Raw genomic sequence first — 17,580 nt, forward strand, 5'->3', positions numbered from 1 at the left:
GATTTTTCTGGTTAATTTGATTTTTAATTGTATAGACCACATATTTAATTTGCAGTGAAGATTTCAAGTATGTGACATTTGATTTAAGATATTATATTCTGAATTTTCATTTTTATAATTTCATACTCTTCAAGTTCTTTTTCTTATGGCTCCCATTGTTGTTGGCATTTATACTTCATGTGTCAATTTTGCGTGTTTTGTTTCCTGCTATTATCTTTTACTGACCATCACAGCAGTTGGTTCTGTGAGACAGGCTGAGTCATTTCTGTAATTCATTACAGCACATTGTTTTGTTATAGAGTTTGTGAGCATATACTGGACCATGGGTGAGTCTAAGGGATGGATAATTTGGGACTCCTGTTGTAGAGGCTACTCATGGGGATACTTCAAGCCACTTCATGCATCTAATAAGCAGAGTGGTGGTTGCGCATTGAAATTGATTTAGCAATGAATACTGGGCATTGAAATTGATTTAGCACCTAATTGGACTAACCAGTTCCCCCCCCCCCCCCACACACACACAATTATTGACTAATTCAGCATATAAATCTATGAAAAATATGCATTAAAAAAAGAACTTTCATATGATAGAATTAGTTGAATTCATCTTGAAATGCATTAGAATCACCTAAATTTCATTAATGGTAATTTGTTGACCAGTATTAATTTCTTGTGGTACATTCAAGGTGTTAAGATATTCATACACAGACTCAATCTAAAATTCAATCATTGAAAATTTGAAACATATTAAGAGTATATTTGCTAGGAATTCAGTCTAAAGAACTGAAAATCCACATTTTATTTCACCAAAATTTTCAATAAATGTGTATTTTGTAATTTTTTTGATTTAATAATTTTCTTTTTTCTTTTTGAACCTCTGAAGTTGATCATACAAGAGTAATTCTTCAGGAGGTTGATCCCACTGTTCCTGGTTCAGATTATGTAAATGCCAATATCATACGGGTAAGCTGTAAAAATTATTACTAAATACTATCAACAATTACAGCATTTGTTAAAGTCCTCTTAGATTGTAAACTTATTTAACTGATGTTTGTTATATGTTTTCAGTAGTGGATAAATATTTTGTGGTGAGTGAAAATAGATGAGTGAAAAAGCTTCCATTAATGGATTATATATATATATAATCTCTTTCCTTCTTCTCATAGTTTCCACTGTAGTTACATGGGGACAAGAAAAAGTTCATTATAGTGAAAGTACATTTCTCTGGTATGGCATTTTTCAGATTTGAATAGGGACTAATCTACAGTGTTATTACCATATATATCATTTAATAAACATAGCATATGCATGTTACCCAGTTTCTCTTCTGTGCATTTTAAGAACATAATTGAGAGTGACTGAAAAACATTCCACCAGAGATGAAACTTGTATGAGATTATGGTCTGAGTTACTGAAAAAGAGAGGTGACTTCAATAGTATACTTAGGAGAGCTTGTTAAGAAAAGATTGTGTTTGGATGAGTAGAGTTTTGGTATACTGATAAATAGGTGGATTTGCACTAGCCCAGTGCTTACATCACATACCTCAGTTTCTCTTCCATGTTGGTCAATGAAATTTGAAAAGAGAACTTAACTAAAGTTATGGACATTGGATTCACTAAGGAACATTACTTTAGTGTTTGGGTAATTGAAGTATGAGAAGTCATGCTTCAAGGAGAACTTACATGAGCCACATTGATTTTCAGCATTAAGAAAGTAGTAGAGACAACAGATGAATGGCAGTGGTGCAAGGAAGCATTCACCAGAGAAAGTGAAAAAGAGGAGATTCATTACTTGTTGCCCTCTGGTAAGGAATATCAGATTATAACACACTATAATTTGGACAGTTAAGATAAACTGCAGTCGTAGCTACTGTTTGGGGCTTGGTTAAACATGGATTAGGTCTGAATGTCCATAGAGGTAGTGTTACCTGAGTTTGCATTTATTATGCAAATATTTAAGTGGACATGAATTTTTAATGCTTTTTTACTTTAAAAAAAGAAAACAGACCAAAGTGCAAGATGCAGTTCAATGTGAACAGATAATCATAAGCAAACCGGAAGGGAAATTAATACAAAATTTGAGTACTTCTTTTTAAACAAGATTCTATCTGAAACGATTGTCAGAATCTCTAGGGATTATTAATGTGTTGAATAAGTCTCTCAATGAATATAATGGCTTTCTATAATATTGGATTTCATCATTATTTTATAAAATGATTAAGGTATGATCAAGTGAATGATAATTTTATAGATTTTTTTTTAAAAGGAAGGAAGGATAGGCCAGATATGCACTCATTCAAAAAACTCCATTGTGAGACTATATCATAGAATAATGATTTTGTGTGTGTGTAACTAAGTGAAGGCAAACAAAGTAAACTGTATTGCCAATGTGTACCATTGAATAATGATTAATATATTATGTTAAAGGACAGTATTATTAAGGCTTAAGATGATGCCAATGTGTACCATTGAATAATGATTAGTATATTATGTTAAAGGAGAGTATTATTAAAGCTTAAGATGACGACTCCCTCGCGTTTGTTTGTCCACAGTCACCGTCGCATCCCAGTGAGTTGCCAACTTTTACTGCTGCTATGATAAATTTGAAAGAAAGATAGTGGAATCCAGGGAGATCATCCTTAATCCTGAACATTTAAACAATAATTTAAGCTATAACATACCTGATAGCCATACTACTGTTATTCAGTACTGGTGTTCTCGAGAGTCTGCTACCATGCATACAACAAACAATGGCATGTAAAATAGAACAACTTGAGTGTTAATATAACGTTTTTTATTTCAATTATGTACTGCAATTTATCTGTGCTTCACAGTTGATTAGAATCTTCAGTTTTTTATTATTATTTCCTCTTCTTAAAAGACATCTGATGAAGGCTGTAAAAAGCCGAAACTAGTTGCGTTTTTTATCATTAAAGCTTTTAATCAATTCTCGGTTTTTTAGTCATTAAATATCTTTCTAAATGTATCAAAGTAACCGAGTCAATGCTATGAATATATATATATATATATATATATATATATATATATGAAACGTACTATTAACTCGGGGTTGGGATATGTTCATTTTTTTAAATTAACTGACTTAAACCAGAGAATTATAACACAATGATTTTTCAAATAAATGTCATTGTGTTATAATTCTCGGGTTTAAGTCAGTTAATTTAAAAAAATTAATATATATATATATATATATGTATGTATGTATTATTTTTGAGATGTTCAGTATATGAGTACTATGTACATAAGGATGTCATCAACCTAAACATATGGTAGAAATTCTGAAGACTGAGGACACTGGAAAAAACATTTTTGGCCAAGAGCTCAGAAATTCTGTGTTTACAATAAAATACTCAGTTTTATATCAGTCCCACACATGAGATTGTAGGACCTATAGCAATTAGTGCAATGTGTAAGAAGGGTTAAGGGAGAAGGATATTATTGATATTTTTCTTAAAAATATGGAGATTATATATGACAAGGAATGATCTGTCAGGAAGGTTGTGCTAGAGAGTAGAGGGAAAACAGAATGAAAGGAAGCATGTTTAGTCCATTTGCCTTTTGAATTTCAGTAATACATAACAGGTTTTAACTCGCATATGTTTTATTTATGCTAGATGTATTTCTTCATTATTAATAATGGAAGACGTATACACAACAGTAATAACTTTAATTAAATAAACGTACAAATAATCATGTGGAAGTTTCTGTGGTTAAGAAGCTCTATCGAATCATTCTGGTTTTGTGATCACATTTTTATTAAAAAAAAGACTGGTGCTTAAAGGTCAAAGCTGTATAACTGAGAGGAGACCTCCATATAGCCTTTAAAGGAATGCGGAGAACCGACCAGGGCTTCTGACCTAATGTCCAATCCTCACCTTCTCGTGGTGCACCCTGTCGGGTATCTACCTGAATATTGAACGAACGAGGATGGGCTGGCAATTTGGGATTTAACCGACCAAATTGTATTCCTATTGGTTAAACCAAAATACAAAATGATGGTACAACATGACAAAATTTCATGCCGTCTGGGGCGTCGCCCAGTTAAACAAGGCCCCCATTGTTTTTGCCAGGTGAATAGGGCGAACAGTGAAAAGTCTGCTACTGGAACAAATCTGAAAACACACCACACTCAACATCACCAGCGTTAAAGATCGGTACTCTCAACATAAGAAGCCTGAATGGCAAAGAAATGGAGCTAGTGGAGGAATTAGATAAGTACCAGATCAACATAATAGGAATGACTGAAACAAAAAAGACAAAACTGGTGAGATCATTCTGAGCAATAAATACAAAATGTTATATTCAGGCAATGACAATCAAGGAAAAGAAGGGGTAGCCATAGTATTCAACACAAAATACAAGGCTAATCTTCTTGAATGGCAGGCAGTGTCAAGTAGAGTGATTTGGGCAAATATCAGAATGGGGAACTGGTCAATGAGACGTACTTGTGCCTACTAAGGTAGAAGTGGAGGAATTTTTTGAGGCTCTAGAGAAAGCTACTGACACAATGAAAAAGGAAAAGTTGGTCATTGTTGGGGATCTAAATAGCAGAGCAGGAAGTGATTGTTCAGACATACAAAAATGTTTTGGCAAAATTTGGAGAAAAGAGCAAAGCTAATAATAATGGCAAATATCTGTTGGATTTCTACTCAGGACATGGACTGGTCATTACTAACACCATGTTCCAACATAAAAATGTGCAAAAATTCACATGGAGAGAAGAGGCAAGGAATAAGAAAAGTCTCATCGACTATGTTATTGTTGATAGTGAAGTTTTCTCCCTGGTGCAGGATACCAGTGTACAGAGGATTTGAAATCGGAAGTGATCACTATTTAGTCTTGAGCCGGATAAAATTGAATTTCATATTGAAAAGAATGACATGTAAGAAAGTTTTAAAGCGAATAAAAGTTGAGCAGCTCTCAGATGTGAACTGTAGACTAAAATACACAAAGATTATTGAAGGAAAAATTAAAGAGTTTGAGAACAGGAACCAAACCTTGGAGATTCAGTGGCAAGCCTTGAAGAAAACCCTGATTGATTCAGCTAGAGAGGCATGTGGTGAAGTTGTCTGCAAGGATAGAAAAATTAGAACTCCATGGTGGACACAGGAAGTTAAAGAGAGAGTGAAGGAAAAGAAGAAAGCATATCAAAAGTTCCTGGCAAATAAGTCAGCTTGTGCTCTTAGAGAATACAGAGACAAATGTAAGAAAGCTAAACAGTGTGTAAAACTAGCTAAACAAAAGTCATGGGATGACTTTGGCAAGAATATAGAAAATAAATATCAAGAAGGTGGCAAAATATTCTTGAGGTTGTTGAAGAATCTTAGGAATGAAGGAAAGAGTGCTGTAAAAGGAGTTAGAGATGATAAAGGTGACATGAAATCAGGAGAAAAAGATATATTGACGTATGGAGTAATTACTTTGAAAATTTGCTAAATGAAACAAGCAGTGATGACAGCACAGTGATAAAAAAAAAAAACACTGACCAGGCATGCAGTCAGGAATACATATCCATACTTGAAGGAGAAAAAGCCATCAAAGGCTTGAAATGTCGCAAGGCAGCAGTAGTAGATAATATATTCGACCAGAAATGCTGAATTTGAGTTGTATGATGGTATAAAAGTCTTACAGTGGCTGCACTGCATAGTTCAGAATGCCTGATCAGAGGGACGAATTCCAGAAGATTGGAGTAGAGCTCTCATAGTACCCATATAAAAAAAAGGGAAATAAAACTGAATGTGAGAATTACAGAGGTATATTCCTACTGAGTGTTCCTGGTAAGATATATGCAAGTATACTTGAAAAATGGTTGAGAAGAATTGTGGAAGAAAAGCTTGGTGAAGAACAAGCTGGATTCAGGTCAAATAGAGGCTGTCAGGATCAGATCTTCACTTTACGACAAATAGTGGAGAAATCATGGGAATATAACAAAGATCTGTATTTAAGTTTTGTCGATTTGGAAAAGGCATATGACAATGTGCCAAGAGAGAAGCTATTCAATATATATGCTACAGTTATATGATGTCAATGGGGCATTATATCAAGCAATACTTTGTCTTTATTTGAGTTGTAAGTCAGCAGTTAGAATTGAAGGAAGTACAGGAAGATGGTTTAATGTTAAATCTGGTGTGAGACAAGGATGTACATTATCCCCACTATTATTCATTATCTATATGGATTACTTTATGAAGGAAAGTGGTATTAAACATGATATCAAAATTGGAGATGTTAATGTTGGCTCTTTGCTTTATGCGGACGTGTTATACTTCCAAATAAATCCGCTACAAATCTGCAAGATTCTCTGACTAAATTGAATAACTCTTGTAATACATATGGTATTAAGGTCAGCAATAAAAAGACAAAGACAATGAAAATAGGCAGAATCATTGAAAATGTCAACTGTGTTGTGAATGGAGAACCTGTGGAACAAGTAAAACATTTCAGCTACTTAGGCACGATTTTTAGTGAAGATGATAAATTAAATATGGAAATATACAACAGAATCAACAAAACTGGTATGGTAGAAAGTCAATTGAATAAATTCATATGGAATAAGAGAGAAATTAGTCGGAACACTAAATTAGCTGTATACAAGACAGTGTTCAAACCTTTTTTAACCTATGGATCTGAGAGTTGGGTCAGAAGTAAAACACTTGACCAAAGACTAGAGACCGCAGATATGAGAGTCCTGAGAAAGCTTATAGGCATGAACAGATGGCATCAATGGCAATATCATATTACAAACGATTATATTAGGAAAGAACTTGACATTGTCAGCATCCAGGAATGCATTTGCAGAGCTAATATCAAGTGGTATGGTCACTTAAACAGAATGGACGAGGAAAGATTAGCAAAACAAGTGTTCTCTGCCAAGTTGTCAGGAAAATGACCCAGAGGAAGACCAAGATATAGGTGGATTGATATGGTACAAAGTGCCTTAGATCAGCGCTTCCCAAACTGTGGGCCGCGGCCCCCTTTGGGGCCGTAGGTTTTGTTGAGGGGGGCCGTGAAATAATGAAAACAAATTTTAAATGTTTTAAGACTAAGTAGATTTTTTTTATTTTAAAAGAAACGTATTTAACTTTTATTATTTATTTCTTTTTTGTTATTTTTTATATTTTAATGGAAAAATTCACACATTGGTCTTGGTTCACAAACTTTGCTTCCTGCGTATTTCGACGCTTAATGAATATTAGTAAATATTGCTTATTCATATGTTTCATTTCAAAGCAGTGGTTAATTGTATTTACTTTGAATGCTCTCCAGGGAAGCTCCAAATCTTCCTACCCCTTTCATCACGCGTTCGTAATCAGGTACTGTTGATATTGACTTTATATACATATCAAAACTCGTTTTATATTATCACTGTCATCTGAGCTAGTTTTCTGTTACCAATAAAAGTTTCGCATATACTTTACACTTAAAAAAATGCTTAAACAAGTTCATGTGGGGAGATAGTAACTCCCTTGCAGTGGTAAACAACACGCCCTCCCTACCAGCCACTATACTGCAGAGGCAATAAAAACAAGTACTTTTATTATGCCAGTGAATAAGGTATGAGGAGTATGTGTAATATATTTCTCAACAAATAGTGCAATTAGAGTCAACTGGGATAAAAACATACTAATTAATGAATCACATGTCCCCTCATACAGAAACTATGCTGTATAGACTGAAACAAAACCATATGTTGCATGGGCAAACACAGTATCTAACTAAAAACTATTGATTTTAGTTAGATACTGTGTTAGATATTTAGATTATTTAGATTGTTAGATTAATAATTAGATGTATCACACACATCTAATTATTAATTAGATGTGTGTGAGTTCGATTTCCCAAGGCAGGAATAAAATTCAACCGAATGTGTTAAAATTCGTAAAAGTGTTAAAACTAAGTAATATATATATATATAATGAATGTTATGGCAGTTTCACACATGGAATTTGGTTGAAGAGAGTTAGCATTTCAACTGAATTGTCAGCTATGCTTTTATCTTTCGGTTACGCGATCTTTTGTTAATACTGCACCAATCATATGCGTGTTTTAATAACCTGCCTTTGCTGTCTGTTTCGCGTTAGGCTTAATTACCGTAAAGGGAGAAAAGTCACAAAAGAGAAAAATGTTCCTGGTCCGGGGATTCCCTTATTCAGGTAATATTCACTAATTTCATGTTATCAGTCTGTGGTGTGCCAGTATCGGTAAGTGGTGATATTATTTGATCTATTCTACGTTAAAAAATTTAACCCTGAGATGGATAAGTGGCTGATTTAAAAAAAAAAAAACTTCTTGCGAACAATCAGAAGAAGCAGAAACAGACTCAAAAAAAGGACAGTATTTCATATTTTACCAGAACAGCCCGCATCTTCTTCAGAACCAAACAGTAAGAGGCAAAAAATGTAATATATGCATTTGATTTTTGCAATATTCGCTGTGTATGTTTTGTATTGAATATAAATACAATAAATATTATAATAATATATCTCTCTATTACGATTTTTTTTCGAGGGGGGCCATGAAATATTTTAATTTTTGCAAAGGGGGCCCTGACATCCAGAAGGTTGGGAAGCACTGCCTTAGACGATAGAAATATAAGATCTGGTAATGTTGGAATCTTGACAAGTGACAGACTTATTTTGAGGAAAATTGTAGATAAGAAGTTAGTAATGATGTCAATTTTTCATGTAGTACTATCATATCCTGTACACTCCTTGAGGGTACATGGCAGGAATTTGATGATGATGTTTTTTAAACTAAACAATTACTAAAAATCAAACTCGACAAATTTTGTTAGTCATCAGACTAACATCTTCAGGGTTAAAGATAGCTAACAGTTTATTGCACAAACTATAAGCAATTCCAAAAAAACAGTTTCATTTATTGGTATTATGAACATCAAAAAAGTTAGTTAAAAAATCGACATCGTGACCAGTAAAAGCTGTGTGAAATGCCAAGCCAGACTTATTTTCTCTCTTTTTTTGTACCTCTTTTTGACATTCGCTCATGCGGATTTCTCCCAATCTCCCCATCTGGCCTATGTACGGGACTGATATAATATATGGAGTTCCCAAAATCCATAAATGAGATATACCACTAAGGCCGATAGTAGACAGAAGGGACTCGCCTACCTCAAATCTGGCAAAGCACCTTACAAACTTGATTTTACCACATATAGGAAAAACACCATCCTTCATTAAGAACAGCACAGACTTCATAGAGAAAGTAAAAGATATACACATCGATCTTTCAGACATTTTAGCGAGTTTAGATGTGGTCAGCCTTTTCACAAAGATTTCAAGAAATGAAACAGTAAACATCCTAGAAAATCTCTTCCCACTGGACATTGTACAGCTCTACGAACATTGCATAAAAAACATGGTCTTCCTTTACCAAGACAAACTCTGGAAACAAAAAGAAGGACTAGCAATGGGTTCACCTCTCTCAGCAGCTCTAGCAAACCTGTATATGGTAAATTTTGAAAATAATGCTCTACAAAACTGGCACATCAAACCAAAAATTTGGCTCTGCTATGTGGACGATATCTTCATTTGGCCAAGAACAGCACTAGAACTGATTGCATTTAAAGACTATCTTAATAACTTACACCCTAACATAAAATTTACTCTGGAACTTGAAGAAAAGAAAAAACTGATTATCTTCTCCATTTATAGAAAGCCAACAAACACAGGAAGATTCCTTCATGCTACCTCACACCACCATCCCACGCAAAAAATAGGCCTCTTAAAAACTTTAAGGGATACAGCATCCCCAGTACAGAAGCAAAGCGGAAAGAAGAAATACAATACTTAACAAAGATCCTACAACTGAATGGTTTCAAAACTAAAACAATTAAGAAAATTCTCAATACAGCACCTACAAGAAACTTAAATAAGCAAGTCTTCAAGAACACAGTCACCCTTCCTTATATCAAAAGTGTAACAGATAAATTAGCCAAACTTCTCTACAAGTACAACATAAAAGTGACTTTCCTACCACTTAAAAAAAATAACATCTCTTCATCCTCGAAACCTCCACGTCACCCAACGAAAAAAACCAGGAGTTTATAATATTCACTGTTCCTGTGGCATCTGCTACATAGACCAGATGGGGAGATCAGGAGAAATCTGCATGAACGAACATCAAAAGGACATACAAAAAAAGAGAGAAAATAAGTCTGGCTTGGCATTTCACACAGCTTCTACTGGTCATGATGTGCTCTGGGACAGAACAAACATGTCCTACATTGATAAAAACTGTTTCACAAGAAAAAAAATTCAGAGGCAGCAAATATGATTAAAATTCCTACGCAATGCAACAAAAATCAAGGCTTGATTTTAAATCAAGTTTGGTCAGCGTTTATTAAAAATTTACCCAGTTCAGACCTCGGACAGAGTGAAAGTGAACCACAGAACATGACATCAAATAGTATTATTTCCAGCTAACACGTATTAACGGTTGTATAGATATTCGTTTTTTTACGAACTTTTTTGATGTTCATAATACCAATAAATGAACTTGTTTTTTCGTAATTTCTTATAGTTTGTGCATTAAACTCTTAGTTATCTTTACCCCTTAAGATGTTAGTGTGATGACGACTAACGAAACTTTTCAGATTTGTTTTTTAGTAATTGTTTAGTTTTAAAAAACGGTCTTTTTTTTAATAAAAATAAAAATGTGGCCATAAAACAGGAATGATTCGAATAAAGGTACAAATATTTCGTACTGAAAGTAACAGTACATCCTCAGTGTAGAACAAACAGATAAAGGAATTAAATACAAAGTACAGAACAGTCGGTGGATCACCAAATAAATTGTTGCCACGTGCCAGAAGATTAATTACTAATATGTTATTAAATAAATCTTTAAAGATAATTATTCATTGATGGTTGCATAAAATAAGTCTCTCAAACTTTTGGGAGAGAGAGAGACAGTCATTTCGATTTAAATTCGGCCGATGTAAGAGGGCTTCGCAACTTTCTTTAAAAAAGCGTTCATATTTAAACCTGCATCTTTGGAGAATACTTGCTTTATCCCAATAAAGCAAGTATTCTCTAATCATAATATCCCACTGGATATTATGATTAGTGCCAATGGTATGTTGTGGTAGAGCAGAACGGCATGTTTGTCCAAAATAGGATAAATTGCATTCACATGGTATCTGGTAAACACCAGCCAGTGATAAAGGTGACAGTTTGTCTTTTGTAGATGGCAACAAGTGAGAAATTTTGTTGATTGGAAAATATGTGGGAGTCAATTATCTGTTGGATCTGATTAGGGTTGTAACCATTAGATTCTATTAACTTTTTAATACTGACAAGTTCTTGTTGTAAGCTTGATGGAGAGGAGTGCACTTTATGTGCTCTATTAATTGAAAATTTGATAATGCCAATTTTTTGAGAGGCATGATGAGCAGATGTATGATGAATGTATCTGCCAGTAAACGTAGGTTTTCGATACACTTGTAGACCAGAGGATGTGCATGTAAGGAGGATGTCCAAGAATGGTAAAAATGGATGTTTCAAAAAGTAGTTTGCCAAAGGTGGAGAGACAGAGGGCTACCCATTCCAGTTCCTTCAACTTGTTTGTATATCTTGTTTTTCCAGCTGAAATAACCTGAATGTATAACAAATTTAAAAATCTTTGCAATATCCGAAGAGTAATCATATAGTAAGTTGACCGTGTCTGCTAATGGAATATTAGTAAAGAGGGAAACAATATCAAAACTGACTAATAAGTCAGACTCTTTTGATTTGAACATCCTTGATTTTTTCAAGAAAATGTGTCGAATTTTTGATGAAAGATCTAGATGTCCAGTAAGGGCAGTTAATGAACGTGACAAAAATTTAGTAATTCGATAAGTGGGAGAGTCAATACAATTCACGATGGATCTTACTGGATAGCCTTCTTTGTGGATTTTTGGGAGGCCTAGCGAGGAGTTTTTCCAAAATTAGTGTGCAGTTTATTCATGAAATTTTGATCCCAACTGATAACTTCATCAAGTAACTTATTTAATTTGCGAATTTGTAGGATTATGATTGATTTCTTGATAGGTGGCGGTATCTTGTAAAAGGCTGGTTACTTTTCTCTCATAGTCAGTCTTATCCATAATCACAACAGCTTTTCCTTAAATAACTTGCTTCATGAAGTATCAGTTGGGATCTCGCTTATATTATATTATATTATGTCGATGATGTTTTTGCTATTTGGCCACATGCTGAAGAGGAACTTACCACATTTCTACAACAAATAAATAGCCTTCACCCACTCATTCAGTTCACCATGGAAAAAGAAAAGTCTGGTAGTTTACCATTCTTGGACATCCTACATACATGCACATCCTCTGGTACTTTGTCTACAAGTGTCTATCGAAAACCTACTTTTACTGGCAGATACATTCATCAAAGTCTGCTCATCACACCTCTCAAAAAATTGGCATTATCAAATCTTTTATTTATTTTTTTTTTTATTTTATTATCACATGGTATTATTAGACCAGATCATAGAGGTCAAGTTCATGTATTTTATACAGCACCTTTTTTTCTGGGTTGTTATAGAGTTTGCATTTGGAAATATTTATACAGTTTAGCAAATGCATTGGTGATGCTTCCTCGATGTTACAGATTTTGCAGGTGGGGAAGACTTTTATGCCATTGCTAAACTTGATTGGTCTTGTGTGGCCGGTCTTGAGGGGAGAGATCATGATAGTGGCACTGCGATTAAACTTGGATGTGATGGTAGTTCCTGGATTTTCTGCTGAGTACCAGTGGTGAGTCATGTCCTGAAGAATTGTTCTTTTTTTTTTTCTTTTTGGGTGGTTTTAAAAAGATCAAATTCTGTGGTATCACTTGATGTTGCGGCCATTTTTGCTACTTCATCTGTAGTTTCGTTTTAATCCCACATGGGATGGGATCCATTGGAAGATTATTTTTTCTATGTCTCTAAGTATTTCTTGATGGGTTGTGTAGCAGTTCTTAATAGCTTGAAGGGCTGCTAAGGAATCTGTGAAAAATATAAACTCCTTCGGGTTTTATTTGTCCAAATATTACAGTGCTGTGTCAATGGCTATTAATTCTGCATGGTATGAGTTGCATCTGTTAGTTGTTTTTAGTTCTATATTATGAGTGCCATAGATGAGTACGCCACTCCCAGAATTGCCATTTGGATTTTTGGAGCCATCTGTGTAGATTTTTATTGAGTCAGGTCCATATTCCATTATTTTTGAAAGGGCTAATGATCTCAAGATTTCAGGGTTTTTCTAGGCTTTTTTTCTCATGTTTCCCTATTTCAGAGTTGATAACTATATTTTTCCTGTCTTGATTTGGAGGAAATGCTGGGTAGTTGGCTATTTTATTTGGACAATCCAAAGGAATTTTATTTTCTATGATTTCATGCATTGTTGATTTTTTCTTTATTCTGTTTATTGATTTCCAGTTTTTAAAAAGTTCACTTGTTCCATGATGTGCAAGGTTGGCTCTTTTTTCTACAAATTTGGTAAGATTTTCTTGCCACCTAATTTTTAAAGGAACAAGGTTGGATTCGAATTCAGCTATTTTTCCAGGAGTTGTATTCCTTAGTCCACATATGATTTTAGCTGCATTTTACTGAATTTTTATAAGCTTGTCTAAACTGGTTTGTGATATTTGCATCCAAATAGGCGAAGCATATTCCATCGTGGGACGGATAATAGAGGTATATGTGACTTTTAAGGTTTTAGCATTGGCTCCCCACTCTTTACCTGAGATTCTTTTCATGATATTTAATCTTCTTTTTGCTCTGACTGCAACATTGTTGATATGTTTATTGAAGCTTAGCGATGGATCCAGAGTAACTCCAATGTATTTGGGGTTTTCATTAAATGTAATTAGTTGACTTTTTAGTTTAATCTTTGGTCTATACTTTCTGAGGTGGTTATTAATAGTAAAAACACAGATTTCTGATTTAGTAGGGTTAATTTTGATTTTTTTGATTTTCACAGTATGTAGCTAAACTTTTAATGGCTTTGTTCAAGTGACCTTCTGCTGTTTCTAGGTTGTTGTGAGCTGTGAATGGGACCAAATCATCAGCAAACATAGCTTTCTTTGTTTCTTTATTTATGTTTTTATCTGTCATTTAAGTAGATGGAAAAAAGGAGTGAGCTCAAAATGTTACTTTGAGGGAGTCCCTGTCTTATTTTCACTTTTTTTTAATTAATAGAGTACATAAAGTGTGCTTCTCTCCATCAAGCTTACAACAAGAACTTTTCACTATAAAAAAGTTAATAGAATCTAATGGTTACAACCCTAATCAGATCCAACAGATAATTGATTCCTATGTTCCAACACCTCAGGATTCTTCAACAGACCGCAGAGTTCAAGCCCTTACATTTCAGGCATCTCAGAACCTATAGGCAGAATTTTGAAGAAGCATCATCTTATTCCCACATATTTTCCTATCAACAAAATTTCTCACTTGTTGCCATCTACAAAAGACAAATGTCACCTCTATCATTGGCTGGTGTTTACCAGATACCATGTGAATGCAATTTATCCTATTTTGGACAAACATGCCGTTCTGTGGAAAAAGGAATGAAGGAACATCAATATTATATCAAATACATGAAACCTCATAAGTCTGGTCTAGCACAACATAGTATTGACACTAATCATAATATCCAGTGGGATAAAACATGTCTTCTCCACAGATGCAGGTTTAAATATGAACGCCTTTTTAAAGAAAGTTGCGAAGCCCTCTTACATCGGCCGAATTTAAATCGAAATGACCGTCTCTCTCTCCCAAAAGTTTGAGAGACTCTTATTTTATGCAACCATCAATGAATAATTATCTTTAAAGATTTATTTAATAATATTTTAGTAATTAATCTTCTGGCACGTGGCAACAATTTATATGGTGATCCACTGATTGTTCTGTACTTTGTATTCCATTCCTTTAACTGTTTGTTCTCACTGAGGATGTACTGTTTGTATATGAAATATTTGTACCTTTATTTAATTAAAGTTATTACCGTGCTCTATATGTGTTCTGTTATTAATTATTATGCCACAGCTCTAAAGATTAAAAAAAAAAAACTGTGTTTATTTTTGAAGTAAAACTTTAATTCCAACATTCTAAAATGTTATTTTTCTTGCTTTTCTGTTCGCAAAATCATCGATGACATTGTCGAAGTCTATTTCATCACTCAGTTGCTGTTTATAGACAGTTTGGCAAGATTTCTTAAACACCAAAAATGTGCCGTCTGGGACGAATGCCCCCTCCTCCCCCAGTTATGCCTCTGTAACTTAGTGGTCCATGTAATGTCTTAGGCATTTTTTTACTGGTCCTTGGGCTTAGAAAGGTTGAGAAACACTGCTCTGAGATATTGCATATCTCTACCATATCAAGCATCTAGGATGAATGTTATAGAGCATTGCTGTTCAAACCATTCCATCAAGCAATTGATGAGGGTAGGAGAAAGAAGCGTTCATGGTAGTGTCCTTTATTTGCGAGTAAAATTTGTTCTGATGAGTGAAGTAGTTAGAGGAGATGAGTCTTCTCCAGAACTTAAAGAAAAACACAAATTTTGTAATTACAAAGACTGATAAGGGAAAAGTAATTGTGATTCAAGACAGTAAAGAACACCATTAAAAAAAAAAAGCCTTTAATGCTACTTGGCTGTACCATTTATTATCCTCTTTCTGATCTATCCTTTAGTCAGTTAGGCTAAACAAATTCATTGAAAGCACCATCATTTGGGATGAAGGAACCAAAGGGAAACTTAAAATTTATCAATGCCACTCTCCTCGATTATATAGTCTCACCAAAATCCATAAAGGAGATGGTCAATTATGACCTCTCATTACTATAAAATTTACAGTGTCATTTGTGCCTTTGTAAAATATATGTCGGTTGTTTTATTTTTTATTCAAAACTTATACTCAATATTTCTCTTTGCTTATCTTAACTTTACTTTAACTTATTATACAGTCGTAACTCCGAGTATATAATCCGTTGCATGATTTAGTCTCCTATTGTTTTAATCCTCCCTATGTCTCAAGGCCACAATTATGCTTCTACATGTGTACGAAACTTTAGAACTAAGAACTTGCCTTGGCGGAGCCAATCTCTTTGTCTGAACTACTGGCGTTTTTCTATTTTTGAATTCTGAAATTTATTTGTTTATATCGACTGTGCCATCAGAATTCACAGATCGTAGTTGAATATCCTTCCAAAGAAAAACACTCAGTAAGGCACGGACTTTCCTCTCTTATACTTATTACTAAATCTAGCAATGCAAAATTACTAATTTTCAGTTGTGGCTACTTAACTCTCTAGGTCACACAGATTTGATTTTTATGAGCAGTGCATTGGTATGTAGGAATCAGGCAAATTATTTGACAAATAAAACAATTTATTCATGCTAAATGAATGTACAATGAAAGTTAACACTAAGTATACAAATTGATTCAGGCTCTACACTTCTACAGCAAAATATGCTTGGAATTATAAATAATCCTCTTAAGTTAACAATTCTCTCTTAAATAACGTGTCTAAGGTACTAATTTACACAGAGCAAACTTACACATGCTAAACAATAGACAGGCTTAGCTAATAAACAATAGTAAGCATATTAAATTTTCACCTTACATCAATTCTATCCTGTCTCTACAGCTAAACAAGTTAATTCAACTATTAGCTAAATGCCTTCAGTCCTCAAACAATATTAACATAAAAACTTTAGAGTAATCTCTGTCACAATTTCTAGTAAAGAAATTGTGACAGAGATTAGACCTCTAGTAAAATACAATATATTAGACCTTACTTGGTGTATAGTCGTCTAGTCCACACCAATAGATTCTTGAAATCACTATCGTTTGTTACACATACAGGCACCTTTTTCTGATATCGATGAGATCATTTCTTATTTCTGAAATCATCAGGAAACTTGGCGGCTGTAAATCCGGAACTCTTTCTTCAATACTCAAATGAATAATCTCGCACTTTGGGCATTTGTGGGCTGGAACGTAGGTCACCGACCTTGAATCAGTACGACATCCTCGAACATCGATACGACCTTTGTTTCTATGTGGCCATCTACCAGAAGACAATAGTTTTGTGTCGAATGTATAGAAACTAAAAGTTTCGGCAAATGCAAGCATAAGTAGTGTCTTATGGGCAACTCATAGTAAAGGTGGAGCAAGCTCCATACCACTTTCCCTAGTATTTTTCATAAACGTAACGAACAGCTCCTAGAGTACATGTATGATAAATATTGAATCCAACATTATTTCATAGACGAATATAGAAACTACAAGAGTTTCATGTCGAATATATAGAAACTAAAAGTTTCGGTGGATGCAAGCATTAGTACACTTATGGACAACTCGTAGTAAATGTGGAATAAACTCCAGACCACTTTCCTTAGTATTACGTTAATGTAAAGCACATCTCCTAGAGGTCATATTTGCCAAAAATAACTCTTTGGCTCTCTGTTTCAGTAATATATGATGATTTATTTATTTTCAGCTACAACCTAGAAATTATTGAACATAGAATAAAAAAAATACTATACTGACATTAGAGGTT

The 17,580-nt window shown here is 34.1% G+C and overlaps 1 protein-coding gene across 3 annotated transcripts in view; it reads left to right on the forward strand.

The window, feature by feature from the left end:
- LOC150109410 (tyrosine-protein phosphatase non-receptor type 11-like) overlaps window positions 1-17,580 on the forward strand; it is a 345,702-nt gene that overhangs the window by 177,803 nt on the left and 150,319 nt on the right. For all 3 annotated transcript variants that reach the window (XM_090407982.1, XM_090407997.1, XM_090407988.1), the window contains one exon: window positions 884-963. In XM_090407982.1, coding sequence (XP_090264108.1) covers window positions 884-963 — 80 coding nt within the window. The remainder of the gene's footprint in view (window positions 1-883; window positions 964-17,580) is intronic.

The sequence above is a fragment of the Typopeltis vanoorti genome, chromosome 2, assembly GCF_054136105.1.
Source record: "Typopeltis vanoorti isolate ZY-2024b chromosome 2, IOZ_Tvanoo_1.0, whole genome shotgun sequence".
In the NCBI taxonomy this organism is placed as follows: domain Eukaryota; kingdom Metazoa; phylum Arthropoda; class Arachnida; order Uropygi; family Thelyphonidae; genus Typopeltis; species Typopeltis vanoorti.